Source organism: Acanthopagrus latus, chromosome 3 (genome assembly GCF_904848185.1).
Source record: "Acanthopagrus latus isolate v.2019 chromosome 3, fAcaLat1.1, whole genome shotgun sequence".
Classification (NCBI taxonomy): domain Eukaryota; kingdom Metazoa; phylum Chordata; class Actinopteri; order Spariformes; family Sparidae; genus Acanthopagrus; species Acanthopagrus latus.
The window spans coordinates 17,856,587-17,883,379 of record NC_051041.1 but is presented as its reverse complement, the minus strand read 5'-3'; the positions used below and the strand labels follow the sequence as shown (position 1 = coordinate 17,883,379).

The window sequence follows — 26,793 nt, the reverse complement described above, 5'->3', positions numbered from 1 at the left end:
CTGAACAGGCAGTGCATCACAGACGTTTATATCAGCACAACTGTGCTTATTATTTACTTTGACGTTGGGTTAACCTTAACATTTTATTTAGTTTCCCATCCTGTACTAACCAGACCCAGAACCATCAGGACCCTGATAACTTAACACCCTGTACTACTCTCAGGGGAAAGGACCCTGGGAACATCTGACTGACCTTGTGTGTGTTGAGTCTTGAAAATGTGAGCTTCACACAGACCAACAGGTGCAACTAATCACATAAACGTGGCCGTCATTAATGTTATGAGAGACACCTGTGTGAAATATCTGTGAGAAAGTCATTTCACACATGCAAACGCTGCAGTGTCAGTGACGGTTCAGTCCTGATCCTCCATTACTTCTCAGGAAGACAAAGGAAGATGGAAATACTTACATAATGACTTACTCTCACTGCTGAGACGTGAGAGCAACTGTACCTGTTTCTTTAACAATGTGCTGGAGGCGGTTTTGAGATGTTAAACCAGAAGATGTTCCCACAGTGCCAACTAGAATCTGGACTGTCCTGTTTCTGAAGCTTTGTGGTTGACATCTTACATGCAAACACATTGAATAACCTTTAGGATCAAATGTTCTGTCCGAGGTAGCTTCTTGCAAACAATGTGATCAATTAGGTGACAACGTTCTTAATAAAATACTGTGGTTTATTTGGTGGTCACGCCTTGTAACACTTTACACGTTGAACCAGCAGGTGGCACTGTCGTCACAGGTGTTAGTACGAGTTAATGAAACTGTAGATCTCATTCATTATCTATTCATAACTGTGTAACTCAAAACAGACGCACGGCCAGAATCTTAACATGACGCTGTGTTTTCTTCTACACTTTTATGGATTCATTTGCTACTTATAAAAAACAATCACACAAACACAAGAGAGCACCATTATATGAACAGGGATTTATGAACCCCCTGGTTAGCATATCCTGCAGGTGGAGTTTCACAATGAGTTGAGAGCTGAACTATATGGAAAACTTTGTTGTTTTTTTTTAAAATTGCAATTACTTTGACCAACAATTTAGGGGATTTGCATATTTTTTTCCTAAAAAAATCTATCAAAGTAATGTAGATATTATTGCTGTGTATCTTTGTATCACCACAATGCTTCATTTATAATCGTACGTTGTGAAACATGTTACCTTTATCAAGATCTCCTGTAAATTTAATAATGAACTTGTTGTTCAGCCCTAATTGTGTTTAAGATGAGGATCACTTCCTGCAAACAGTCGCCATATTTTAATGAATACTCAAAGGAAGGAAACAAACAACATGTTGAGAGGATTGTCTCGCTTGAAGATTTTTAAAAATGGGGGTAAGAACACTGTCAAACTTCTTAGCCAACAAAATATTCTCGATTACTCTCACATTAAAGCAGCGTAGAAACACTCTGGGAGACAACTGAGACAGATGGAGACATGTTTAAAAAGTATAAAAGTGTCCGTTCCGGCACTATAGAATCAATTTGGGGCTTCTGGACACTTAGATTACACCAGAGAAGCATTATGGAGCCATTTGTTGTTGCTTTTTACATTTCAAAACGAGTCTCCATCGACTTCAGTTTGCTTGTGAAGCTCAAGAAATCTTTTGTGGACGATGAAGCGTCACCAGACTTTCCATCAGGGTGAAGGTGAGTACACAACATCTGAACTGCTTCCCTTCATACAGTAATTGTTGCTGGACCACAGTTTCTGTAAATCTGTCTTTACAAGAGCTGAAATCAAAACGTTCTCTTCTGTGTAGAGACTGAAATGCTCATGTCATGATAAACACAACTGGTGGAAGACACTGTCCCCGGAGTGTACGAGTGTGAGTAGGGAGATCCCTCCTCCTCACACACATTCAAAACATTCCACACTGAAAAGGTCAGAGGTCACACAGTCTGTAAGAGGCGGGACCCTGTTTGACACTCACACACACAAATGCACTAAACACAAACAACACACACTCAAAGCCTGCATCCGAACCGGTCCGTGGCAGTTCTGCTGTTGTCATGAGAAGGAGGAGGAGGATTAACTGCCTGATGTGTGTGCAGGAGGAACAGGAGGTGAAGAACTGGGTGAGGCCTTGACTCATCTGAGGTGTGTCCTCATCCCGGGTGGTTTGGGGTTCACTGCAACACAGAGGAAAATCGTCTCAATAGATTCATCAAATGTCTCAGTGAAATGTGAGAAGTAAGGAGCGCTCTGTGCAGCTACCTCTGTTCTCTTTGCTGGGATAGATCCGAGGGAAAGGCTTGAATTCATCAGGAGGGGGTAAGTCCTCTACAGGGTGGAACTGGAACTTGGATTCAAAGTCATCTGCTGAATGTAGGATAAGAAAAATCCATCAAAACCATACATGGACTCAGAGGTGAAACATATATAACTTGTAGGATCCGCATAGTCCCACCCAGGCTGTGCAGGTGTCCATTCCTGAGGCTCGATGGAGGCAGGGGAGGCGGCGGTGGAGGGGGAGGAATGCGGCTGGACAGCTCGGTGGAGGGGGAGCGTGCTGGAGGAGCTGGAGGAGGAGCCAGCCGGCCCACACCTGTTACCACGGGCGACAACAGCGGAGGAGTCAGACATAAGGAAATCCAACGAATGACAAATACATCCGTGAGACAAAGAGGCTATTTTCACACATAACTCTGTTCGCTTTAATGACGAGGTACGACAGCTGCCACAGTTTCAAACATATACTTGGTCAGAAAACCACAAAACTAGCAATTACTACACATATCTCTCCTGCTGTTGTTTCCCCGTAAACATGCTGTTGAATCATATGTTGTAAAATCAACATTTACACTGTATATGAACAAGATGAATAACATCATGATTCCCATTGACTGATCAGTTGTTGGTGTTGTTGCAGACTCTCGGCTGCCTGCAGGACTTCAGGTTAAACCTTCCAGGGTTAAGAGAGTTTGTGCCGTTTCTAAACTACATTTTATTGGAATACTTTACAGCAGCGGCAGCTTCCAACCCGTTTTGGCTTGTGACCCCTTAAAATACAGTTATGTCTGCAAGCCCTGCGTGACTGACACACAGCTGCACCATATGGTTTTCAGAAGTGCTTATTTGAGAACTGCTACAGAAACGAAAATATCAGAAAATAGCACTTTACAAAAACAGAGAGAATGAACAGAATTCTGTGCAACAATGTTTACCAAACACTTCAGGTTGGGATCTGCTGTTTCTTGGTGCCTCCCTATCTAACTTGTATATGACATAAACAAATAAAGAAGTCAGCTGTGTTGAACTGGGCTGTTGGCCTCTTGTGCCTTTTTGTAAATAATCATCATCTCACTCGAGATGATGATGGCTGATCATCATCACCATCAACTGCTTCCTCCTAAAAACAATATAACAGAAGGATCTGTTTCTATCCGCCTTGCCACAGCTCTGTATCAGCTGTTAAAGATATATTATATTACATTTCTGCATTTAAATATCTAAAACACAACTAGATCTTTGTTATACATTTTGTTGTGCTGTGTGCTGAAGTTATCCTCAGTGTTTTCTACAATGTTCAAACCAGAGAAATCTGTCATTTTATTCAAGATTATGGTGCATTTGGTTTGGTCACCTTCCGCTGTAACTCCTGTGATAACGTGACTTGTGTGTGTAAAACTTTGACACATCACTTTCTCCGTGCACATTTCAGAGTCATGTCATTAGATTTCATTGGTAGCTGTGTAATAAACAAGACAACATTTCTCATGATCCCATCTTCAGTACATCATGAAAAGGTATTTTCGTTGTTCTGATTGAGAGATCCCTAGTGGCAGAAATGAAACACTGAGCGTTCAACAGAAAAGTCACCCACCTGCACTCCTGGGCACAGCAGGGGGCCGTCGGGTGGGAGCGTTGCAGGGGTATGAGGGAGGCAGAGAGCGCATGGCAGGGGAGGGCACTGGTGCCACCTTAGGTGGTGGAGGAGGGAGGGCGGATGGGCAGGTGGGGGTAAAAGAAGCCGGGAGGGGAGGAGGAGGTGGAGGAGGAGGACCCAGCGGGCTGTCCCGTAGGATGGGGAACCTGGAAGTTTCAGAGAGGACTGGGGAGGGGGGAGGAGGGTAGAAGCACCCTGAGGAGCGGTCTCCTGGAACAGCAGAGGGAGACTGGAAAGGTGGAGGAGGGGGAGGAGGAGTAGAGTTTGGAGAGATGGCGGTGTGGTGGAAGTGCTGGATGGGAAGCCAGGTGGGCTTGGTGACCTGGGACGGAGGCGGAGGAGGAGGGCAGGAGGGGAGAGGTGGAGGCCTATTGGCCGGCCGGTCCTGGAAGGCTAGGGGTGGCGGAGGCGGGGGAGGAGCAGAGGTAGGGGCGGGCGGGGGCGGAGGTGGAGGTGGACAGGAAGTGGGGAAAGGAGGTGGGTGCTTGCTGCTGTGTGAGGGGGAGGGAGGAGCAGAGGACGAGGAGGCGAGCGGCCGATGGACGGAGCCTCGGAGCTCCCCCGTCCTGTGAGGCTCCGGGATGCTGCTGGTTTCTGCTGGTGTGGGGGGGTTCCACAGGGGCTTCAGGGAGGCCGAGGAGCTGGACCGCGACACTGTGACACACACACACACACACACACACACACACACACACACACACACACACACAGTAGATATCTTAATTGTCAAACTGTTGATAAAACACAGATTTAGTGAGGACAAGTCGTTTTGCACCGACCTGGTGTCTTGCCTGCTAAGTCTCTTTGTCCCATTGGTCTGAGAGTCGGGAAGCCTCCAGCAAAGAGTCCACCCAGAGACGGTACCGCTGGTGCCGTCCCTCCCGATGAGCCCTGAGAGGTACCAACACTGCTGAACACATCTGCAGCGCTGGCTTTGGCTTCTGGGGAACATTACATTACCAATGACTTATGTCCACTTTATCAAAATCAAAAGTTTTCTTTTTGTGTTTTTTTATCATCATATATAAACAAATGAGTTCATTCTCATGCACATTAGTAAAATAATTCTGATGTGGATTATCAGCTAAAAGTTATGAATCAGCCAGAACCTTAAGAAAACATTTCATATTGCCACACACACACATTTACACCACTACAACTCATCAGTGAGAAGCTAACCAGACTAATTAGGTTCTGGTTTTACAGTCTTTGAAGTGCTCAGTAGGTTTCATATTTGTTGGAACTGTTGTTAATTGTGACAACAGCATGGTGACAGTAATGCTTCAGGCGGGAGCATGAGTGCACACGATGTCCCTGAGGCCCGACTACCTTCACAGAAAAACACAGCAGCCTCTTTCATCTGGCCTGGATTCATTCACACAGCTCACATTTCTACACTAAACACTTACAATGTCAGTTAATGTTGGTCACTGGCGTCCATATTCCAATTGTTCTCAGATGAGTTTGACTGCATTGACTCTGATACAGTGTCTGTCATGTCTATTGTGCTTGCCACTGTGTATAGTAGTTTCCTCTTCTGCCTGTGTCCTTATCTGCTATAGTGCATTCCTTCCTGAAGTGTGCACTTGGTGTGTATGTGCTCAAATTTAGCTCAAAATGGAAAAACAACGTGTCCCCAGTGAATTAAACCCGACCACCGCTCCTGTCCTTACTCTGACGCATCGCTCTCTGGTATCTCAACATACAAACACACTCCATTAAACCTCCTTCCTCTGACCTCCGCTGTGAGAAGAACGCTGACACTGTGCTACTCAGTGTGTGTGTGTGTGTGTGTGTGTGTGTGTGTGTGTGTGTGTGTGTGTGTGTGTGTGTGTGTGTGGTGAGAATGCTGAATGATCTTACTATCGACAGCAGGAGCACTGCGGTCGTTGACCTGTGTGACTTTTCTGAGCCTGGCTCCTTTCTGGATGTCGGCCAGCAAGGCATTCCTGCCACCTCCTCCTCCTCCTCCTCCTCCTCCAGGCTGGAGCTTGGGAGGATCTGAGGGACACTGTCACACACAGTACAGTGCAGTACAATGCAAACACTGAATAAATATCCAGTTAAGACAGGAAACATGTATGAAAACAATACAACTACACATTAAGGTTGCACAGAAATCAAGCACTAAACAGAAAAAGGTGACTAAAAGGTATTTAAAATCAATTCCAATTATGTTGTTACACTGGTGTGATGTGCGACCTACATCAAGTATGAGTTATAAACCCAGCAGCTACATTTTGGACCAGCTGGAGCCGAGAAACTGAACAGAGACTCAGGGTGACAAACGGTGAATAAGACGGGAGGAGACAAGATTTTTACCAGGACTTGAAAAAGCCTTGAGATGATTGTAGAGATATGATCAACACTATGGAGGGTCACGATTCTCCAAATCCAAGATGTGATTTGACTTTCTATGCCATCGGTGGACGAGCGGATCATGAGTTGTAGAGCTCATTAGATCGTCTGTCATTTACATTCTCAGATGCTTCTTTAAAAACTCAGGCTACATGGAATCAAGTCTGATATAACTGCCATATGTTAATTCTGTAGGAATGTTCCGTAGCTGGTTTGACTCTTATGAATGAAGAGGAGTTCCTCCAGTCGGTCACGGCATAACGCAGCTACAGCGTCACTGTTAAACCCTGTGTTGTAGACTGACAAAACCTCAAGTCTTCTGCCGAACTGATACAAACCAAAAAAAAAAAAAAACAGAGAGAAAGGAAAGTTTGATGATATCATTCAGCAAAGTGTGAAGTGAGGAAATCATATATACTGAAGCAGCTGAGCTATTTCTCTGCAGCGTGGACTTGTTTTCTGGTGGTAACAACTCATTTAACATGAGGACACTGTGCGCCTGCTGTGGAAACATTACACTCCTCCACTACTGAGAGTCTGCTGTGTGTGTGTGTGTGTGTCACCTCAATCAATAATGCAAATAACCTTCAGGTGATGGTTGATGGTCAGTGAGAAGGACACGAGTGAGTGTTTACAATTGCATGAGAGAGAGTTGGAGTGATACTCAGTCTGTACCTGTGGCAGGGCAGCGCTGGGCGGCGGTGGAGGAGGAGGGGGAGCCAGGGGAGGCGGAGGGGGAGGAGGGGGGACTGGCATGCCGAGGCTTCAGATACCTGCAGATATAAAAACACTATTCACACACTGCAGCCACTGACCAGCTTCTAGTTTTGTTCCCCGTCATGCCAGAAGCTGCTTCTGTGTTCAGGAGCACGCTGGATGACCTCCTACCTTCTTCACTGGACAGGAAGAGCTTTCACCACTGTACAGCGCAAAACAGGAAGCAGCAAGGGCTCCATCCTCTGGAGAAATCTGACACACTATCCCCACCACCACCACCTCCACCCCTGTCCTCCTCGTCTTCCCACAATGCCCCGTGGCAGGACTGGAGAGAGGAACAATGGAGCGTGTTGTGTGAAAAGTAATGGACCCCTGCTCTTCAGTCGCTCAGAGACCGAAGGCCTTCACTGCAGCGAGTGAATGGAAAACACATTGAGGAAACTCCACAGGAAAGTGCTACAGCGTGCACACATTGTTCTTCTATCCCACTTTACACCGAGCATGTATACAGGATGTCTTGTGGTTCTCTCATCGTGAACAACTGGTTCAGTAATTAGCAGCCTAAAAAAACATAAACTTTCCAGGAACAGCTCATATCCAGCTCACGTCGCAGTGTTTACAGTGACAGTGAGACCTCCACCCAGACTTCTCGGCATCATAAATTCTTGACGAGCCGTCCTGTAAGACAGTCTGACGTTCGACGTCCTCAGTGGAATTTGCACATGCTCCTCCTGAGCAATTCAATCAAGCACAGAACAGAGAGCCTGTTTTTGTTGACTCTCTATCAATCTCTTGTCTAGTCTTTGCCTGTGTGTGTGTGTGTGTGTGTGTGTGTGTGTGTGTGTGTGTGTGTGTGTGTGTGTGTGTGTACACTTCATGCCTCCCCTCTATGTAACTGGCAGACCGTCCTGTGTTGCTATTTCTATCTTCATATCTGTGTCAGGCAGCCTCTGTGACACTGATAGCGGAGGTCTTTAAAGGGGTCGAAGCTGCTGGACACGAGGTCAGTGTAGCTGTATACGAACAGGTGGGACAGTGAGTGGAAACGCACCTCTCACACCAGTTGTTGTCTTTTCTTCGACCTGTAACGAGCCTTGTTCGAGCTGATGAGACTCAGAAAAGCAGCTGGAGGTGGCAGCTGCTGTCCGGTTACTAAGGAGTTTCTACACTTTCTTTGTGAAAGACATGCAGAAAGATCCAGACCAGAGCTGAGCCCCAGATGAGGCTGACCTAACTGATCTGAGGATATGACATAATACAGAAAGTATTGAGAGTAAAGAGGGTGTAACTATATAATATGATGTTCTGACTGGGGTCTCAGAGACCTCAGCTGGGAACCATCTTATACTCAGTATCTGTGTTGCACCACATCCAGCCTCCTAAATCCTGAATACATACGTTGGACGTCTGTATTTATTACAGGAAGTTAGCTGTAGGGCGGAAACTAACAATTATTTTCATTGTTGATCAAGCTCTTGATTAATCAATTACATGTTTGGTCTATAAAATGTCAGTAAATGGTGAAAAAAATGCCCAAGATGACATCTTCAAATGTCTTGTTTCGTCCACAACCCAAATATATTCAGTTTACTGACATAAAGGAGGAATTAAACCAGGAAATATCAGTGTTTCCCACACATAGACTTCACATGATATAACTGGTCAGCCATTTGAGCATTTTTTACTTTTTATAATTCTACTTGTACTGTTGTTTTGTACTATAAGTGCCAAAAGCAATGCTGCATGTGACTGTTTCTCTTTGAGTTTCATTCTTCGCCACAAGTGCACAAAACACATAACATTCACATTCAACTGGAGTCAGAATTAGAATTTGTCTCCCTTAAAAAGATACCGATTAATCAAAATAGGTGCTGATTAATCTAATGGTTGACAACTAATCGATTAATCGTTGCAGCGCTCCAAACAACTCATTTGTCTGTTTCTATGTTTTGGGCAAACAAATGAATGTTCTTTACTGTATTTTATCAGCTTCATCAGACGTGCAAGCTCAGTTTGTAGTGAAGAATAAAACATGTGAAGGAAGAACTGGACTATTTGGAATCGACAGCATGATTATTTTACCTTTTTGCACATGTGTGTCTGTCTGTGGCAGCCAGGAGTTAAAACAATCATCTTCACACATGGTTTTAATGCGTCTTGTTTGTGAAACTAGCACTCAAAGATATTTATCTGTCAAGTTTTGTGAAAAGGAATTAACATGCAGCTCAAAAAGCATTATTATGTCCTTTAAAGTCAGTACTGCACCTTTAATATCAATCCTCTACCAGTTAGAAGTCCTGGCATAGAGAGACAGGTTCACTGGAAGCGCAGTCTTTGTCTTACCTTCACGAAATCGGAGCGATCCACCTGTTTGCAGCCGAGGCTTCAGCGGGATGCAGCTGGCCTCATCGTGCGCTCCTCCGCCTCAACAAGTTTCCAAGTTATTTTTAGTCAGCCGAGGACAGCGCTCATCTGACGGCGGTGCTCCTGCAACAGAAACAAACTCCGGAGCGTCTTAACTTCACTTCATACCTGTGTCCACAGAGCAGACCCTGAGAAACACGGCAGTGGTCCCGCACAATGGTGTCTTTATAACCGCGGCTGTTTACGGGTTAGTGCCCGTGTGAGCGCGCTGCAGGAGGCGGACAGCGGAGGCCACACCTTAGCACCCCACGCTCCACACGGGGACCAATGGGGACAGAGAGGGGGGCCGGGGCGCCTCGACCGGGGCCAGAGACTCTCCCTCACCTTCACATACACCTGTGGAGTAAAATAAACAGCCCATTGCGCATGAATGATATCTGATTGTGACTGAGAGGTGAAGCGTAACAAACATCTTCTCCATGTTCTCTATTTGACGGCAACACTTCCGCCCCCTCGTGTCCAACTCGTGCCACTACAACTCATCCTCCATCCAGACCTCCTCACTCACTCACTCACTCTTAATCATAACAGCTGGCCTGAGATAATGAGGTGATAATAACACATCTGAAAGGAATACAGTGGATTTTTATAGTCTTAAATGTGTCAGTTGTAACCCTGGGAAAAACACACACACACACACACACACACACACACGTCAGATCTCAACCATGACACAGGAATGCAGTGACACAGGCAGACTCCTCCCTTGTACTGACACCACAGTGTAATTCAGGCCTGGGTTTGACACACACGCTGCAGACTAAAAACAATAATACCTTGTAATTGACCTTTTTAGACAATGGGAAATTCACGCACTCACCCCACGTCTTCTCTTAGCTCAGCGTTGATGCACTAACTTACCTGCCAAAAGGACGATTATGACTCATCTTAAAAACTTTGAGCTCATGTTTTGTTTTGAGGAGCACTTTTACTTCTGAGACTCTTTGTCATCACTGTTCGTTTCTTCCTCTGGTTTCAGACAAAAATCTGTCAACACAAAGTTCTCCTTCAGCCGGTCGACTGTGATCCAACAGGATCTCACACACACACACACACACACACACACACACTCTCATGCACCTGATTGTAACAGTTACCAGATTTATTCATCATATTTTCATCTTCATTTGAGAATTCACAGGTGGTCCAAACATACAAGCAAACTACATCAGTGGTTGGATCAGACGCCTCGGCTTCTAACAGTAGTTTCATACTTCATTGTAAGTAGTAGCTTTGTTTCTGACCCATTATGTCACACAGGCTGGATTTCATCCTTCATTCAAAGTGTTTAAGAGCATTTTACTGGCAAGTGTCATGAATCCGACTAAAAGCTACTCGCGAGTGATCCTTAATTTCCCTCCACTAGCTGATTTTCTTTTTTTTTCCACACATAAATCACTTAACACCTTCATAAATATACTTCTAACCTTTTAGAATCAACATTTGTTTTGCAAAAAAGAGCGTTATAGTAATCCTTCATTATCAAACATACATTATTCTCAATAAAGAAACAGTGTAAACATCTTAGAAACAGCATTTTTCTGGGAGCATTTCACACTTAATCTGGGGTTCAGACAGGAAATTGCATTGGAGGATGGAGCTTTCTGAAGAGGCCGTAGGTAATTCAAGGAGTTGTCTGTTAACGTCACTGACCGTGACGGATACACAGACACTGCAGGACATTAATTACACTTTAGGCTCTTAATCGTTTACTGTATTAGTGCTGTTAGTCTTCTGTTTGGGTATGATTATGGGATTTTGTTGGCAGAATGGTTCAGAAACCATCATGGGGAACAAATAATAAGTAATTTCAAGTCATTTATCATTGTGTCCTTTCACAAAAAAGTCCAAATTTCCATTATTTCATGTACCACATGATGAACTAACTCCTGCAGCACTGGGCTCAAAGTTGAATGCTCCCTCTCATCTTCATCGTCACCTCTCGGCGCGCCTCAACTCTTCTCCTTTCCTTCAAGCATCATTGCAAAGCAGTCTTTGATCACCGCCTCTTCCTCGTCACGGTCACCGTCTCTCCTCTTTCCCCGTCGCCCCACTATCTTTCTCTTTGTCCTCGATGGGAAGGCTCGAGCGCACCCTCCGCTTCTCCTTCCACCGACCCGAGCGTGACACCTTCATGGTCCTGCGACACGTCTGCTCGTTGAAGACCGACTCCAGGTGGGAGTCGTCGTAGGTGTCATCGCTGAAGCTCTTGTTGGACGCTTGTTGGGACTGGTCGCTGGCACTCTTGGAGGCTTCTGCTGCGTAATCCTTTTGCTTCTGTGCGAAGGGGTCAAAGTCTGGGCCAAAGGGTTGGTTTGAGTCCTTGGAAGCTCCGCTCTTCTTCTTTGGGAGGAATGACTTCCACCATGGGGACCTTTCTGTTGTCATCCTGGCTGGAGGGAGAGAGAAGATGCTGTCAGTGACTCAGCTGCAGTTCAGATGCTCTCCTGTGCATCAGAATTATTTTATAGTGTTATAATGTAATTCTTTTACATCTGTGATGTCTCTTTAATGGCCTAGAACATAAAATCACTTCTTTAAAAACTGTCAGTGTTTTATAAAGCAGATCATGGATCTCATCCCTATAAAAACAACACCTGTGCTGTTGCCACACATGGTCACATTCATAACTCTCACAGATCCTTAATTCTGTTTGAACACAATGATTTGTCCTCTCTAGATCTGAATGTGTTCCGAATCACATTCTCTCTGGGAACAATGTTGGTTGGTTCACTGGTGAGACAGCTTCCAACCAACTAATCCTAAGAATAACCAGTATAACCATGATTAGCTTTTCTGTAAAACTGGTTCAATGAGTCGTGAGAACAGAGGAGCACAGCCAAGCCGTGATTCACAGGTGAACGATGCGCGAAAAAGCGCTCGTGAACACTCACCTGCGCGACAACAGGTGCCGTGGACACTCGAAACTGTAAGAAGAAAAACAGAATCACACTTTTGAGTGAGATAAAGATCCAGAGGACAGAGTCAGTGTCTTCTTCTTCCTCGTCTTTTTCTTCTTCTTCTTCAGTGGTGGAGCACAACCGTGACAGCGATCCTTTAACGCCTTGCAGCAGTATCCATTTTACGCACGAGCCAGGTGACCTGCCTGCTCACATCTCCCACCTCCAGCAGAAAGTTTTCTCTCTCTTCCTCTCCCAAAGTATCTCCCCTCGTCCTCTGCACTTGAAGAAAGTCCAGATGAAGCGACACATTTATAAGAAGCGACTGTCGACTACTGAACCAGCAGGTTTCCGCCTCCGAAACTCTCACCTCGAAGCACCTGTCCTCACTCGTGATTGGATGAACTCCCCGGCGTCGGTCACATGAGCCACGCTCAGGTGAAGCCACTGCAACAATGGGTGGGGCTTGTGGTTGCGTGGCAACATAGCCCATGGGAGCTTGTGCCTCTTCAGTGACAGATTAAAAAAAAAAAAAAAACAGCCTTTTGTATGAGCAGAACCCAACCCAAGCCTCCACTGGGCCGCCCAATTGTTTTGGCCACAATTACTTTTAATTGTGATGCCAGGCAGAGGAATGACTTAGTGGGAAGTTAATGGCATTTATTAATAGTCACGGGCCAGAACAGGTTGGGCCCTGTGACCCTGCTCTGAAGTTACCAGAGGAATGTGTGAGACAGGAAGCAGTCAGGAGTCTCCTGAAAGGACGTCGCTGCACCAGACGTGCAATTGTTGCTGCTGTAAGTTCACATTAAGTGAGGGGAAGCAGTCTGGCCTGGCGCCAGTTTCACATGCTGGGGTGCTTCCGGATGCCTCTGCTCGTCCTCCTTCTGCACTTTCAAGTCCAACTCTGGTGTCAGTGTCTTTACAGTTTCATGCAGCGTGTACCGTCTGTCTGACTCCACCATGTCCCAGAGGAGCCTCAGTCAGATCCATTATAGAGGAACATAGATGACATTATTTGACAGATTCTGCTTTTTTAAATCCTTCTCAAAACTTGACATTACAAAAGTTAGTACTAGTCACTTCAGTCACATTTAACTCCATGAAGAGCTTATTAAACCTGGTGCACTGTCAGGAGTATTTAGGATACCTATAATTATCTCAGAGCTGTGCTTTATTATACATTAGGGACACTTCACATATAATATTCAGATGTGCTAAGAAAATGTCGTGCAGCAGTGGTGACCTCCAGCTGTGTGTGTTCAAACCACACTTCATCATGTTTCATCTACCGTGTGGGCATTTTTGCTGGTTGTTTGTTTTTGTTTTTTATCCCCGAACACAGCATGGCAATGTGCAAGCTGTTGATGATTCTAACTGACGTACTAGTTACAAAATATAAGCTGTTGGTAAAGGGCACTTTATCAGAAGTAATTTCATAGTGTGAGTTTGAATTTGTGTTTGTGTGACTGGGTGGTGCATTTGCATCTAATTAATGTTATGGGATAAAATAGAAAATGAAAGTTGTGCAGTGCAACATAAAGCTTTCTTCTGCCATTCTTAAACCATCTGTTGTGTAAAAGCCAAGTTTCAAAGTATCACAGAGGAAACCACTTCTCCTTGACGTTACGCTGAGAAAGCTTTGTTCTTTGGTTCACCTGCGGAATGAAAGAAACGGTTTCTGTGTGGGTCGGTGCCAACAGGGAAGACCTGGTCCGAGCTGAGATGAGACAGAAACAGAGAGAGGAGGGAGGAAGCAGGGAATGCCTTTCGTCTCCCTCCTCCAAAATGTTTGAGCGATAGCTGTTGTGGCAACAGGAATGTGTACCATGTCTGTCTCCCTCAGCAGCAGGTGGCCTGCCTGCATACCTGGGGGACTCCCTCTCCTCCATCTCCCATCTTAGTCGAAACTCCAGCCAGTCATTTCATCACCGCACCACCGACACTTCCTTCATCGTACTTTATCCTGCCCGCGCTCACACACAGGTATGCATGGAGGCGATGGTCACGCACATTTATGCACACAGACATAAACATTGTAGATGATGCACCCAGAGATTAATATCCTTAATTTTCAACTGATTATTTTCATTATCAATGAATCTGATGTCTCTTTTCTTCATTAATGGATCAATAGATTTCATCTGTTAAATATCTGTAAACAGTGGCTCAGGAGAACGTTTGGTTTTGTCCAGATAAGAGTAAAAATGCAACATTTACTCTTTTTAAAATGTTACAGAAGTAAACTCTTACATTTAACAACCAGTTTATCTTTCACATTTTCTTGCAATTATTATCTGATAAATATGAAGATAATTACACTTTTCCTGCTTATTTCCTACTCACCCAGCATCTTCTTCTGGTCTGAACAGCGTCATAACAATCACAGGATGTTATTATATCACCGCTCAGCTTTGCTCTGCCTCTCCACTTCATATCTCCCATCATGTGCAGGTAGTCTCACTGAAAGTTGATCTTTAACTTGACCCACATCAGATAAGAGAAACATCCATGCTGAGATTTTCTTAGATATCAAGCTGCACTGTAAACTTCAGGCACTCCACCCCGAGAGCACCATCCGTCATCAAACATGTTCCAGTTTTGACTGAAGGATTCCCTCAGGGGTGAAATCTGGATATTTGCCCATTGAGACGGAGAGGAATGTGGAGAATGTGTAGAGACGTTGTAGGGAGAGACTGAAACAGAGACTAATACAGTATTACCCTTCACCTGGGTCTGTTTCCATTAAGACACGGTCGACCATCTTTCTTCCATCACAAGCTGCATCACACACAGCTGTGAGGATGACTTCTGATGAAATGATTTGTCTCTCATGTTGAGTCAATGCATTTTAGATTTAAAAAACAGATGTATGATTTATTACAAGAAACAGAATAACCAAATTGAAAAGCATTACTTTTAATGTAGTTGTTGAGGAATTAAATACTGAACTTGAACACATAGAAGTTCCTCTTAACTCTTAATGTAATAAAGAAATAAGGTTTACATTTAAGTCTGTATCAATTCACTTCAATCAGGCTGAGTTATTTCATTTATTCCCATGGACCCAATATTTTAGGAAAACTGTATTAAATTGCATTAAATAACTTTTGACACGTAACATTGAACTTCTAGTGAAATGGAAAATGTTCATGTAATAGAAAATGCTTAGTTACAGATGATCTGGAGTCAATAACTGTGGAGGACAAAAATACCAAAATCAAAAATAAATAGATAAAGTCTCAATAAAATAACACATTTAATGACATACTGATTTATTAATGTATTTATTTTTATATTGGCAGTTTGTCCACCATGAATAACACTTAAGAGCTGTCAAATGTCAAAAACATGCTGTTTATGATTTCAATATAGTACATTTAAAATCCCACCAAGGTGTGATCATGATCTATACACTCTGTGTTCACTTCTCTTTGGTACACCTGTCCAGTAAATCAGCCCTGCTGTGACTTCTGTCTGTACGGAGCTCATAATGAACCATACTGATGACATTGTTAGAAGTGTCTGAATATAATGATCTGTTCATTATTACAGTGACTTTATGACAATTTTATATTGAGAGCTGTTTAACCTTTATTGCACTTCCTATTTACAGCCGTGTTGGATGGATGACGAATATAATGCAGTTGAATAAAACACTTACACTGACTTTATGACCTCAGTGCTTAAACATATAATACATACACAGATAAATGAATAAAAACCTTTACAGTGCCAAGAAAAAGAACGTTATTGTCGTCATGAAATCAGATTTCTGTGGCAGAACGGTTGTGTTGTGTGTGCAGTGACTGTATATTCTATATTTGGCTGCTCTGTAAACACAACAAAGTGACTCATTGAGACATGCATAAATAGTTATGTTGACTCTGTTCAAACTGCGTGCAAACTACACGTCTACGCTTGTGCTTTTGTGTGCGATGATGACTGTAATGTGCTTGCATCACAAGTGTGTCGTGTGCGTCCTGTAAGTCATTGTGTCGTGATAAACCAGAAAATCTCTATTTGTCACTGAACAACAGGTTGAACCAAGGTGTGCTAGCCATGGGAAAGACAGCAGGTAGGCAGCCAGTTGGACTGGTAGAGTCAGCTAACAACGAGCTGTCTGAGGAAGTGAGCGGCTGCTGTGTCCGACCACACAGACCAGGTTTAATGGCCCTCTCACACACTCTAAACACTGTTTACCTCACAGGTGAACACATGCACATGTTCGTGCTCACAGTGGGGGGTCACAGCTTGAAAAGTACCAGGAAATGTACACACTAAACAAACAAGCAGTAGTAGTCTCTTCCTGAGCATTTGGGTGGAGCAGGCCGAGCTCTGGAATGAGTTTCGATGTCACATTGTGTGCTCGATTTGAGGATTGCATTGTTCAGCCGCTTTTCTTCTTCTGGAGTTATTAAACTATGAGCAGCTGAAACTCGCCGCAGCTTTACCTGATTAACAACACAGACGCTAAACGTGAAACTTCAGGAATGCAGAAAGGAATCTAACAATTACTGGTTACTTTTAGTTTTAATTGTCTGCCTCCACACACACACACACACACACACACACACACACACACACACACACACATACACACACACGGTTGACTGAACTGACCTTCTACTGAGGGCTCTTGACTTTGACCCGCATCACTACGTTCTACGTCTTTTGTTTCCTTTGAATTTCTTAGTCATGATTGTTGTATCATTTTTCTGGTGCTGGTTCCTTGTAACATCAGAAATAAAGAAACTAAACCAGAACACATTTTGTGGACTTCCTGAACTCATTTTATCTACTGAAATGTCCAGATATTTTCTGTACCTCATGTTTATATCCATGCTTATATTTGCTATTTGTGTTTTATATTTACTCCCTCTTGTAGCTTTGGTTCGGCACACTGAAGCTTGACTCTCACTCTCACAGACTGCAAACTCTGATATCGACACTAAAGATGTGACCAACCTGAAGAAGCAGCAGACTTAAAGTTCTGGCTGCTTCTCACCACAAAAAACATGCACGCAACGTGTTATTTGACCACCAGATGGAGACACATTTCATTCCTGATTATCTGTTGTGACATCACAGGCTTCATAATAATGAACAGGTTATATTTGATGCCAGTGGCGACAATAAAACCAGCAGCAAAAAAAACATCTCTAGCTTGAGATTCAAGATTCAAAGTGTTTAATGTCATATGCACAGTAAAGAAACATGTTCCCTTGTACAATGAAATTCTTCCCTCTTCTGTCCACAGAATACCAACAATGTAAAAAGAAATATACACAACAAAACCATACAAAATAAAGCAATTTTAAAGGTGGCATATGAAAAACAAATCAAAAAGCAACGACAATAATAATAATAATGAAACAGCGCAAATGTGAGCTGTGCAATTATGCATTTCAGGGCAGTATGGACCCAAAAGATCAGAACAACTGGACCACACAGTCATCAACACATCCAGACAGACTTTCACTTTAAGAGGAAACAATTGAGCAACCTCACTCCAAAGATCTAAATATAATCTATGATTCCACATAATTGTGCCTTATATATAATATATATTTATCCATCGAATAGCCATGAAACTGTATTATTATTGTGTTTAGCAAACAGAGCTACAGTAATCTACACATAATGTGTTTCTTTCAACCACTGGTGGCAGCATTCAAGACATTTCAAGCCCAGAAGCTCTGAACACACTGCTGACATCTGAAGGATCAATATTGTGTTTGCCTACACGCTTGTGTTGGATGGAATATTACAAGTGGGAGAAGAGTGATGGAAATCTGCTCCATACGGACTCACAGAGTCTAGTCGCCATCCAGCAGAGGGCGCTGCTGCAACACACGGACTGCACAGCGCCTCAAGTAGCAGCAGCAGAAGAAGAAGCGGCAGGAACCCTCAAAGAAGTAGACGAAGAAGACATCACTCCTGTCATGTAATCATAATGTGACCAAGGTTATCCCGAAGATACTGAAGAAGAACATGAGCTTCATCTGATAAAAGACAGAGCGCCATCTCATCTCGGTGAGAGAATCCGCCCAGGAGCTCGTTGTGTGCTGTCGTATTGTGAGTCTGTGTCAAACAAACCGGCGTTGGCTTGCTAGCAGCGTTAGCTAGCGAGCTAACCATCACTAGCATGACGGAGGAGGTCACACCAAACTCCATTTGAAATAATCACAATAATTCTGTTCACCGCTTTTTATCAGTGTGTAAGTTCATAGGCTCGGTATGCCTCTCTAACATTCATCCTCGTCTTTCAATACACACATCGGTGGGTGACAGCGAGGATTATTAGTTATGTTGTGGGTTTGAGGCACATTTTTCTGGCCATTCAGGTGGGAATTACCTGACATGAATGTCCGGTTTACTAGAGTATTCCGTGAGGGGAGTTTGGTGTGATGTGCCCTCCCACCCAGAGGGGTGACGTTTAGGTTCAACTGTGTTGTTAGGGGGCCTCACCTGCTACAGGTGAATGTACTGACAGTGTCCACATATGTGATGCTCAGCTGGACATCACCGTTGCTAGCTGTGGAAGCTAACAGCAGATGTTCTCTACTCTTTTCTCACATCAGCCCAGGTCGCCATGAGCGTCCCGTGTTTCTTGTCCTCCGCTGCCCGAAGCTTCAGCCTGCCGCGTCCGGCCGCCGGTCTGCTCTGCTGCCGGCTGCGGAGCTCCAGCTCCGTCACAAGGTGAGCTTCATGTGGAACAAACAGGCTGTGTGTGTTGTGCTCTGCTGTCATGGCTGCTCCCCCCTGAGCCACTGTGGAAGCTGACAACAAGGGAATTGTAGTTTTTACAGAGAAATGCTTGTTTGTTGTCTGATCTACTTAACTTAAAGGGTCACTTCACCCAAATGATGACACAGGTTTTTTCAGGTACTCTGAACATTACGTAGCCACACTGGCAGCTGCTACATAATTCAGTTTTTGAGTCCCACAAGCAAAAGACTATTTGCCTCTGTTATATGTAAATAAACATTAATGATGTCAGTGGCCAGCATCTCAAAATGTATCAGGCCTCTGTGTGTGCACGGCTACACACAGCTGGCTGTGAGTTGTATGTTTTGGTGACTGGCCCTTTAAGCTTGCTGGCCATGAGGGCAAAGTCCACTGGCTGTTTTTGAATACTCTTGTCACATAATGCTGCTGTGTAGCTCTTCTGTAGCGTGTTTGTCCACCGACAACCGACTAAAGTTGCCTCTTTTTTCAGTAGAAGGAATATGACTTCCAAAAGGCAAATGGACCATCTGGAGAGAACAGCGAGCAACTCCAGACAATCTGTAAGTTGATTATCTGTAGATTTGTAGTAATTGTGACTGTTACCTGCTTCACCTGTTAACAAGTTATTGCCAGCAGTCAGTCCTGAGACTATTAACCCAGTCCTAACTCTCTTGTGTATGTATGTGTGTGTGTTGTTTGCTTGACTGGCTGCCTAACACAGGCTCTGTATCCAGCTCAAGTCTGTGGCATCATGAACGAGTCTGACTCGGTGAAACGTTTGAGAATAGCTGTCCACCCAGACTTCAGCTTCAGAGCAGGACAGTGGTGAGTAGATACTTACATTCACACTTGACCATCATATTCATAAGCATGCATTATTGCAGAACAAGCTACAGAACATTCTCATATTTATAACAGGACAAAAGCAACAGTGCTGTTATGTAAGTACATATGTAAGTAAGTACATCCATTAAAAAAACACACGCCTGCACTTGTCCTGATTAAGTTGAACTAAAAAATTAAAAAGTATCTAAGAAAATGCTGGACACACTTTCATCACCACTGTTTCTAACTGCAGTGATCACTAAGGAAGTTGTCTTGGACTATAATCCATGCTGATCATCCTCCCTTCCTGCGGAGATATATTAAAATGCTGAAATGCTTGAGTAAACCTTCAGCCTTTCACTTGGTTCAGTTGGCAGGATTGTTGGATTTATTCAAGATATTCAGCTGTGGTAACAAAAATTAGATGTGGGTGACATTAAATACCACAATCTCTATGATTCGCCTGAGAAATGAATCGTGAAATCACCCATCCTTAGTAAGAAGTCATACTTATAGTGTGTTCACAGCATATTGTTCAGAGTAATAATGAGCAATACCCCTCTCATGTCACCCACATAGTTGGGAAATTCAGAGGCTTTCAGTATCGCCGCCCACTGCCACATGTATGTGACAACAAACTCGTGACAAATGTTTCAAAACCACCGAGGCTGGCATGAACACAAAATACAATCTTGCAGAACTTTTCTTTGCATCCCCTGTTCTGCTAACATTGCATGAATGCATCATTAGCCTTTTAAACCTCAGATCTCAGAAGTTACCACAGTAATGCTTTCTTGATGAAACAAAAAATAAGCAAAACCTGCCAGAAGTGAGTTTACTTAGTGAAACATCCCTCTAGAGCCCGTTCATGGTGCGTGTAATGCTCGTAGTAACCACGAGGTGGCAGCATTGTGTTTGAGTTCATCGGCCCGGTGTTTTTCTCTTCTCACAGAACTTTTACAGCGAACAGGAGTTTACAGTCCTACATCACAGTCATCATGTGAACAGGCTCCAGATTCATGTTGATAAGAAGAAGGAATGTGTTTTGAAGAAACGTGTCTCAACAGCGACAGGAACAATCAAAGCTTGAGAATCAATTAGAGCTTTTTACTAAATAAGGATGAGCAGCAAATATTTGGAGACTTTATAAGCTGGAGTTTGCTCTGATGTTTGTATGAAACCTCTGTATGCGCTGGGTTGGTTGTACACTGGCAGCGCTGACGTGAAAGTCGTCTGAGACACAGTGGTTTGCTTCTGTCTGCTCAGCGATGTTGTGATGGAAGTGTTTGAGCTTTCAAGCTAACTTCCAGCGACTTTCTTATAATCATAACAGCAAGTTATAAACTTCTTCGATGAAGGCAGAGCTTTTTTTTCCTGACTCTCAGTCTGTCAGTCAGTGTTGCCAGTGTTAATTAGCGTACCCTGCACATGCAGTATATGCACAGGAGCCCATACTGTAGGTGGGCGGTGGTGAGATATAAAAACTGGCAGCCGGTTGCCCTGCGGTGCCTGATAATGAATGTAAATGGATGGAAATCCTCGAGTCTCAGTGTTTCTGAAATTTTGAAAGAAAAAGGACTGTTTAGTTGTTTGCTTCCAGGTGGGAGAGGAGGAGGAGGAGGAGGAGGGGGTGGAGGGGGAAGAGGAGGAGGAGGAGGAGGTGGGGGAAACATATGTGTGCGTCTTCAAGGCAGATCCATATTTATGATGCATCTGAGGGTTGCACAGTCAGTGTCTCTCTCTAGTGTAACAGTGGGTCATTGTATTGGTGAAACATTAGCCCAACTGTTAGGCACCGCTGTTTTCCTTTGGGAGTTCTCTGCTGCGCTCGGTGATGGACAGATGTGACCATGTGGCGCGTTAAGACTGGGACGCTTCACTTTGTTTAAACTTACCAGCAGGCAACTTTCCATCTGGTTTGGTTTTGTTCTGTTTGGTTTCTGGAACAGGCTGCAACTTGGCTGAGGTCAGAGGGCGCCACGTTCCATTCATTCACACACTGACCCTCAGTTCAGCCTGTTTCTGTTCTTCTAGTAACTATTGTTTAGAGGTCTGAAACGTCAGCTATATTTACAACCAGCATAACCTAGTGTGAAACTCGGTAAAGGTAGTGATTGTAGATATGTTTTACAACAACGACAACAATAACACATACATGATCAGACTTCATCTTGTCATGTTAGAGTGAAGAACAGGAACACATTTTCAACCACTTGGGATACATAGATATATTTCCTCAGGGTTCTATCAGCCAATAAAGGCTTCAAAATTAAATTTAGGCATTGGCCTAAGCTATCTTCAACCTCCACAGTGCTGACTTCATGGGTTTTAGTCTAGATGTGAATAAAGTTTAAATAAACTAAAGTATTAAACCCACTGACTGACTGAATAACTGTTGAACTAACTGTGTGTTGTGTTTGCAGGGTGGATTTCTTCATCCCGGGCGTGGAGAAGGTGGGAGGATTCTCCATGTGCTCCAGCCCGGGTTTGCTGCAGAGGGAGGGTGTTGTCGAACTGGCCGTCAAATACGCCAGACACCCCCCTGCACACTGGGTCCACACCGCGGTGAGTGAGGACGGTCGTATATTACACTGTTTTTATTTTCATCCAAGATGCTTCAACAACTCTGGTCAGCTTTAGCGTTCAGGTTTGACCTTAGTTTGATTTTTGGAGAGGTGAGCTGTGATATATCATCTGTGATATATCAAGAAGTATATCATTGAAAGCCTGAATGGACTGCTGCCTGGTCATCTGATGATTTGGAAGCTTACATTGCTAGTGTGCACATGAGTGAGATGTTGAAACCATGTGAAGGTGCCAGACGAGGTGTAGAAAGAAAAGGAGTGATGAAAAAGGATCAGGGTGTTGAGAAATAGCGTTATCAAGGTAAGAAATGAAGACTGCCACATTCTCACACCACTGGATGTTCTAAAATAAGTGAAGCAAGAAAGGGAAAAAGGCAAGTCAGGTGATATTTTCAGAATTTATTTCTTTTATTTTGTGTGTCCGACCTGCAAAAGGAGTGGGATTACCTGTAGGAGAAAGTTACATTACAGGAGTTTAGTTGGTTAGAGTTCATGTACACAGGCTGCGTCCTTCCCACTCTCTCTCATGCCATTTCCTGTCATCTCTCCAAGCTGTTCTATAAATAAAGCCAGTAAAGGCCAAAATAATACATTATAGAAAGTAAATGACTGGTCTGTGTCGTGGAGTTGTGATAGTTGTGATGAGCAGTGAAGCTGGTGTTTGTGTGTAAACAACACAGCCGGTAAGCCTCCACACAGAGTCCATCAAAGTCGTCTGAATACTTAATAAAGGTGCAATAACTTCATTGAAGAAAGATTTGAAGTTTGCTCAGTCTTTGCTTTTTGCATAAAAAATGTGACGTCTTCGCTGCAGATTATTGTGTCATGTTCACACGAACGTGCTCCAAAAGGTAGCTTTACTTAATCCTGCGAGTGTGTGCGAGTATTTGTCTGAATATGAACAATGTTTGCCTCCTGCTTACCTCTCCCTTCCATTTCTGTACTCTGCATGTTTGTTTGCAGCTTCTGTGTTTGATGACGGGCCTTAATAAATAGCTTTCAGCTACTCCGCTGCGTGCAAATAAATATCAGAAAGTGGTGTGATGTGTTTGAGTGTTTGGAGACTTACAGCGCTCTGCTCTGGGATCGTTTGATGATCTATTTTGTTTGATTTTGCGCTCTGACTCCTCTCTGCGAGCAGGAATAGTGGAGGGACCATGATAGCAGATTAAGAGCGGGAGCATTGTTGTGTATACTTGCGCTCATATGTGTACAAAAGCAGACGGAGGCATATTTACTGCTCCTTTTGACTTCAAAAGATCTTCTTGGTGCAACTTGTGAAGCTGCTTCCACTGGTAGCAGAGCAGAGGTTTGTTGTGTGTGCATATGAATCTATCAGTGTTTTTTTTTTTTTCTTTTTTCTTGGCACTGCGATGCAGTTAAAGCTGAACCTTTCTTGTAATTTCTTTCATTTTTTCAAAAGTTGCATCTCAGCGGCTGTGCACAGAGAAATGTTAGGAGCTCTGTGTGTTTAAGTTAAGCAGCTCAACACAGTCTGTTGCTTTCTCCTCTTTGTGTCTTTATTTTAACTGCTCCCTCCTCCTCCTCCCTCCTCCCTCCTCCCTCCTCCTCCTCCTCAGTGTACAGTGGGCTCCCAGGTGGCCATGCGTGTTGGTGGGGATTTCTTCTTTGACCCGTCGCCTTCTGACCCCTCTGTGGATCTGCTGCTGGTAGCCGGCGGCGTAGGGATCAATCCCTTGTACTCCATCCTGTTGCACACCACAGATCTGCTACACCTCAGCCGGGCTTCTGGTGGGCGGGACTACAACATCGGCTCTGCCCACCTCTACTACAGCGCCAAGAACACTCAGGAGCTGCTCTTCAAGGTGTGCTCTTTTCAGAAACTTGCGTCCTTCAACTTTGAATATCTCTGCCAGATGTACAACAGTTTCCATGTGTATATCAGCAATATTGTGGCAGGTGTGCTGCAGTGTGTAAGGAGAATCACTTTCACACAAGTATTAAAACCTACCCTGTGTTCCCAGAGCTCGATCATCGAGGCGTGTCGGGAGTTTCCTGACAAGTTGTCCTGTGACTTGCACGTCACGCAACAGAGCGCAGATGTCGACCCACACCTCCAGCCATTTGTCAGCTGTAAGTAATAACCATACACACACACGCATGCACATACTTCTCTTTGTTTACCAGCCATGATTTAGTTACTGTCACATTCTACCGTACTCTGTCTTTGTTGATTTATCTCTGTCATCATGTAGAACAGGCACCATCAAAGTTCCACATGACAGACTGAGTCTTGATTAATTGATTGACGTCCCTTGTATCTCCACAGGTGGGAGAATCACTGAGGAGGAGTTGAGGACTCACGTGGACCCTCAGAGGACTTTGTGCTTCCTGTGTGGCCCTCCGCCCATGATTGAAGCAATTTCAAAATCCCTCATGGATATGGGCCTCACAAAAGACAGAATCCTCTTCGAGAAGTGGTGGTAGAACCTCCTACGATTCCCAGAATCCTACAGGGTTGTACTCCTGGCTTGCACTCCTCTTTGCAGTCTTCAGGGGAGGGTGTATGAGGTGTGGTGTGAATGGAGAGCAACTGACATACGGAGTATTATGGACATTAGTGTGAGTGCTCAGATGCTTGAAGAAGTTGACCCTCTGATCCCGACTGCTGCAACCTGTGCCTGATCCATCATAGACCACTGGGACCGCCCACTCTTCAGCTAGCAGCTGCCTCACAGACACAATACAGATGAGTTTTATTCTTATGATTTAAAGAGGAAAACTGAACTAACAATTCTGGAAAAAACACTGCTCAGCCATGCTGAGTAAAACACAGATCTTTAAGATAAACACATTGTGAAACAGCAGTTGCACATCTTCAAATCTCATTTTCAGTTTAAACATGCAGTGCTCTAAATTAATGAATTATATCCAGTTTTAATCCAACTTTTAAACAATGTTTACGCACTAATTTATCTATGCAGACATGTTTAAGGTGCAATATGTGCGAATTTTAGTTGAAAACGTAAAAAAAAAAATTAACAACAACTTGCAACAGAAAGTAAAGTAATATCATTTTTGTCCATCAGATATCTATAACCAGCTCGTCCTGGGCCTGAATACCTCTTACTCCCTGCGGTCCAAAGCTCCTCTGCTAGCAGTGTTGACACCAACACTTCCCTAGTGGTCCAGCTAACTGAGCTAACAAGCTAACAGTAGCCACAGTCATGGGTGTATAAGTAGAAGACAGTTTGCAGCAGTTACACTGGTGAGGACTCTTGGAGTGTGAATTCAAGGTGTCCAATTCTCACATATTGCACCTTTTTAAAGCAATAATTTGACATTTGGGGAAATGTTAATTTTGTTCCTTGCAAAATCTTCGATGAGATGATCACCACTACTCTTGTGCTTGTTTGCCAAACGTGAAGCTACAGCCAGTAGCTTAGCTAGTTCCCAAAGTATAGTTAGAGCACCAGCTGCCTGACGTTTATGTTTCACTTTAAGCCTTAACGTAATTAAATTGAGATGTATAAAATTCTTCCTCTGTACGGTTGACACGTGTAGGGAAACTAGCAGTACCAAAACAGTGTTTTCTGCTTCTCATATCTGCTGTTAAGTTAGGGTTAATTTTAATAATTGAATTTTTAAATTTGTAGTAATTTCAGGCAACATGTGGATCGACTCACCTTTCGGATCCAGCACCTCAAGGGCCATTTGAAGAACTGCAGTCTCTGGCGTTTCTGCACTGGCTTTATTTTTCAGCCCTAACTGGCTTCAGGCAGAACATTTGAAACGATCTTTAGCTCTTTATTTAGTGGACAGATGCGAGTGTGTTGTAGATCATCTTATCAAACTCTCGGCAAGAAAGCAAATGAGAGCATTTCCTAAAATGTCAATCGCTTTAAATCCTGTTGGATCACAGACACATTGAAGCTCAATCTGTACTGTTATTTTACATTGTTTTAAGGACTGACTCATTCTCTTCTATCAAAATACCTCTGCTACTTTTAAATGAGTTCTTAGGTGTTATACTATGTGTTTATATACTTGGTGAAATAACTCAGAGCTATTTATTTGCAGGACTGAGGATTGCAGAGATCGGGTTTTAACTTTGAGTTACATTGGAGCAACTGTTTTTCACATTTTACTCACATGTAAACTTAACAATCTCCCACATCTTGGCCAGTGTCCCCGCCCAGTTTACTCACTCTCACACTGTTACATGCAAACGCAGTGCATCTCTCTCTCTCTCACACACACACACACACACTTCCACTCAATCACATACATCCACTACCCATAAACGGTTTCTCATCCTGGGGTGGAGTGAGTATCCCATGGTGCACTGTAATGGAACCTCCAGGTGGTCTCTGATTGGCTTGGATCACTGAACA

General features: G+C 43.8%; 3 protein-coding genes across 7 annotated transcripts; 1 reads left to right on the top strand and 2 right to left on the bottom strand.

Moving 5' to 3' along the window:
• Positions 1-659: 659 nt before the first annotated feature.
• On the bottom strand, positions 660-9,754 carry wipf3 (WAS/WASL interacting protein family member 3). Of its 3 annotated transcripts, none has more exons than XM_037091983.1 (8): positions 9,316-9,754; positions 6,931-7,028; positions 5,761-5,908; positions 4,689-4,838; positions 3,835-4,551; positions 2,419-2,556; positions 2,226-2,330; positions 660-2,140 (listed from the first exon to the last, which is right to left on the bottom strand). In XM_037091983.1, exons 2-8 carry the CDS (start codon positions 7,009-7,011, stop codon positions 2,100-2,102), a joined length of 1,380 nt encoding a protein of 459 aa, XP_036947878.1. In that variant the 5' UTR covers positions 7,012-7,028; positions 9,316-9,754; the 3' UTR covers positions 660-2,099. The 3 variants fall into 3 exon arrangements, with proteins under 3 accessions (XP_036947878.1, XP_036947875.1, XP_036947874.1); XM_037091980.1 differs by having other exon boundaries at positions 2,226-2,327; positions 4,677-4,838; positions 9,316-9,749; XM_037091979.1 differs by having other exon boundaries at positions 4,677-4,838; positions 9,316-9,744.
• A 729-nt stretch (positions 9,755-10,483) lies between these two features.
• Positions 10,484-12,691, bottom strand: LOC119016416 (proline-rich protein 15). Of its 2 annotated transcripts, none has more exons than XM_037092210.1 (2): positions 12,291-12,691; positions 10,484-11,789 (listed from the first exon to the last, which is right to left on the bottom strand). In XM_037092210.1, exon 2 carries the CDS (start codon positions 11,782-11,784, stop codon positions 11,419-11,421), a length of 366 nt encoding a protein of 121 aa, XP_036948105.1. In that variant the 5' UTR covers positions 11,785-11,789; positions 12,291-12,691; the 3' UTR covers positions 10,484-11,418. The 2 variants fall into 2 exon arrangements, with proteins under 2 accessions (XP_036948105.1, XP_036948106.1); XM_037092211.1 differs by having other exon boundaries at positions 10,484-11,785.
• Positions 12,692-18,175: 5,484 nt separating this feature from the next.
• On the top strand, positions 18,176-26,684 carry oxnad1 (oxidoreductase NAD-binding domain containing 1). 2 transcript variants are annotated; one of them, XM_037092053.1, is made up of 8 exons: positions 18,176-18,332; positions 18,881-18,998; positions 19,522-19,588; positions 19,750-19,853; positions 22,277-22,418; positions 24,019-24,264; positions 24,424-24,532; positions 24,729-26,684. In XM_037092053.1, the coding sequence occupies exons 2-8, from the start codon at positions 18,892-18,894 to the stop codon at positions 24,884-24,886; spliced, it is 933 nt and encodes a 310-aa protein (XP_036947948.1). In that variant the 5' UTR covers positions 18,176-18,332; positions 18,881-18,891; the 3' UTR covers positions 24,887-26,684. The 2 variants fall into 2 exon arrangements, with proteins under 2 accessions (XP_036947948.1, XP_036947947.1); XM_037092052.1 differs by having other exon boundaries at positions 18,177-18,332; positions 19,519-19,588.
• Positions 26,685-26,793: the final 109 nt, after the last annotated feature.

Bases quoted from the DNA above. Each gene is read 5' to 3' on its own strand.
- wipf3 (XM_037091979.1), bottom strand. From the start codon at position 7,011: ATGCCAGTCCCCCCTCCTCCCCCTCCGCCTCCCCTGGCTCCCCCTCCT. The intron at 4,552-4,676 runs GTCGGTGCAAAA...TGTGTGTCACAG, and splicing joins CTTAGCAGGCAAGACACCAG to TGTCGCGGTCCAGCTCCTCG. The intron at 2,331-2,418 runs GTGGGACTATGC...TCCTACATTCAG, and splicing joins TGGACACCTGCACAGCCTGG to CAGATGACTTTGAATCCAAG.
- LOC119016416 (XM_037092210.1), bottom strand. From the start codon at position 11,784: ATGACAACAGAAAGGTCCCCATGGTGGAAGTCATTCCTCCCAAAGAAG.
- oxnad1 (XM_037092052.1), top strand. From the start codon at position 18,892: ATGAGCGTCCCGTGTTTCTTGTCCTCCGCTGCCCGAAGCTTCAGCCTG. The intron at 19,589-19,749 runs GTAAGTTGATTA...TGCCTAACACAG, and splicing joins CGAGCAACTCCAGACAATCT to GCTCTGTATCCAGCTCAAGT. The intron at 19,854-22,276 runs GTGAGTAGATAC...TTGTGTTTGCAG, and splicing joins AGCTTCAGAGCAGGACAGTG to GGTGGATTTCTTCATCCCGG.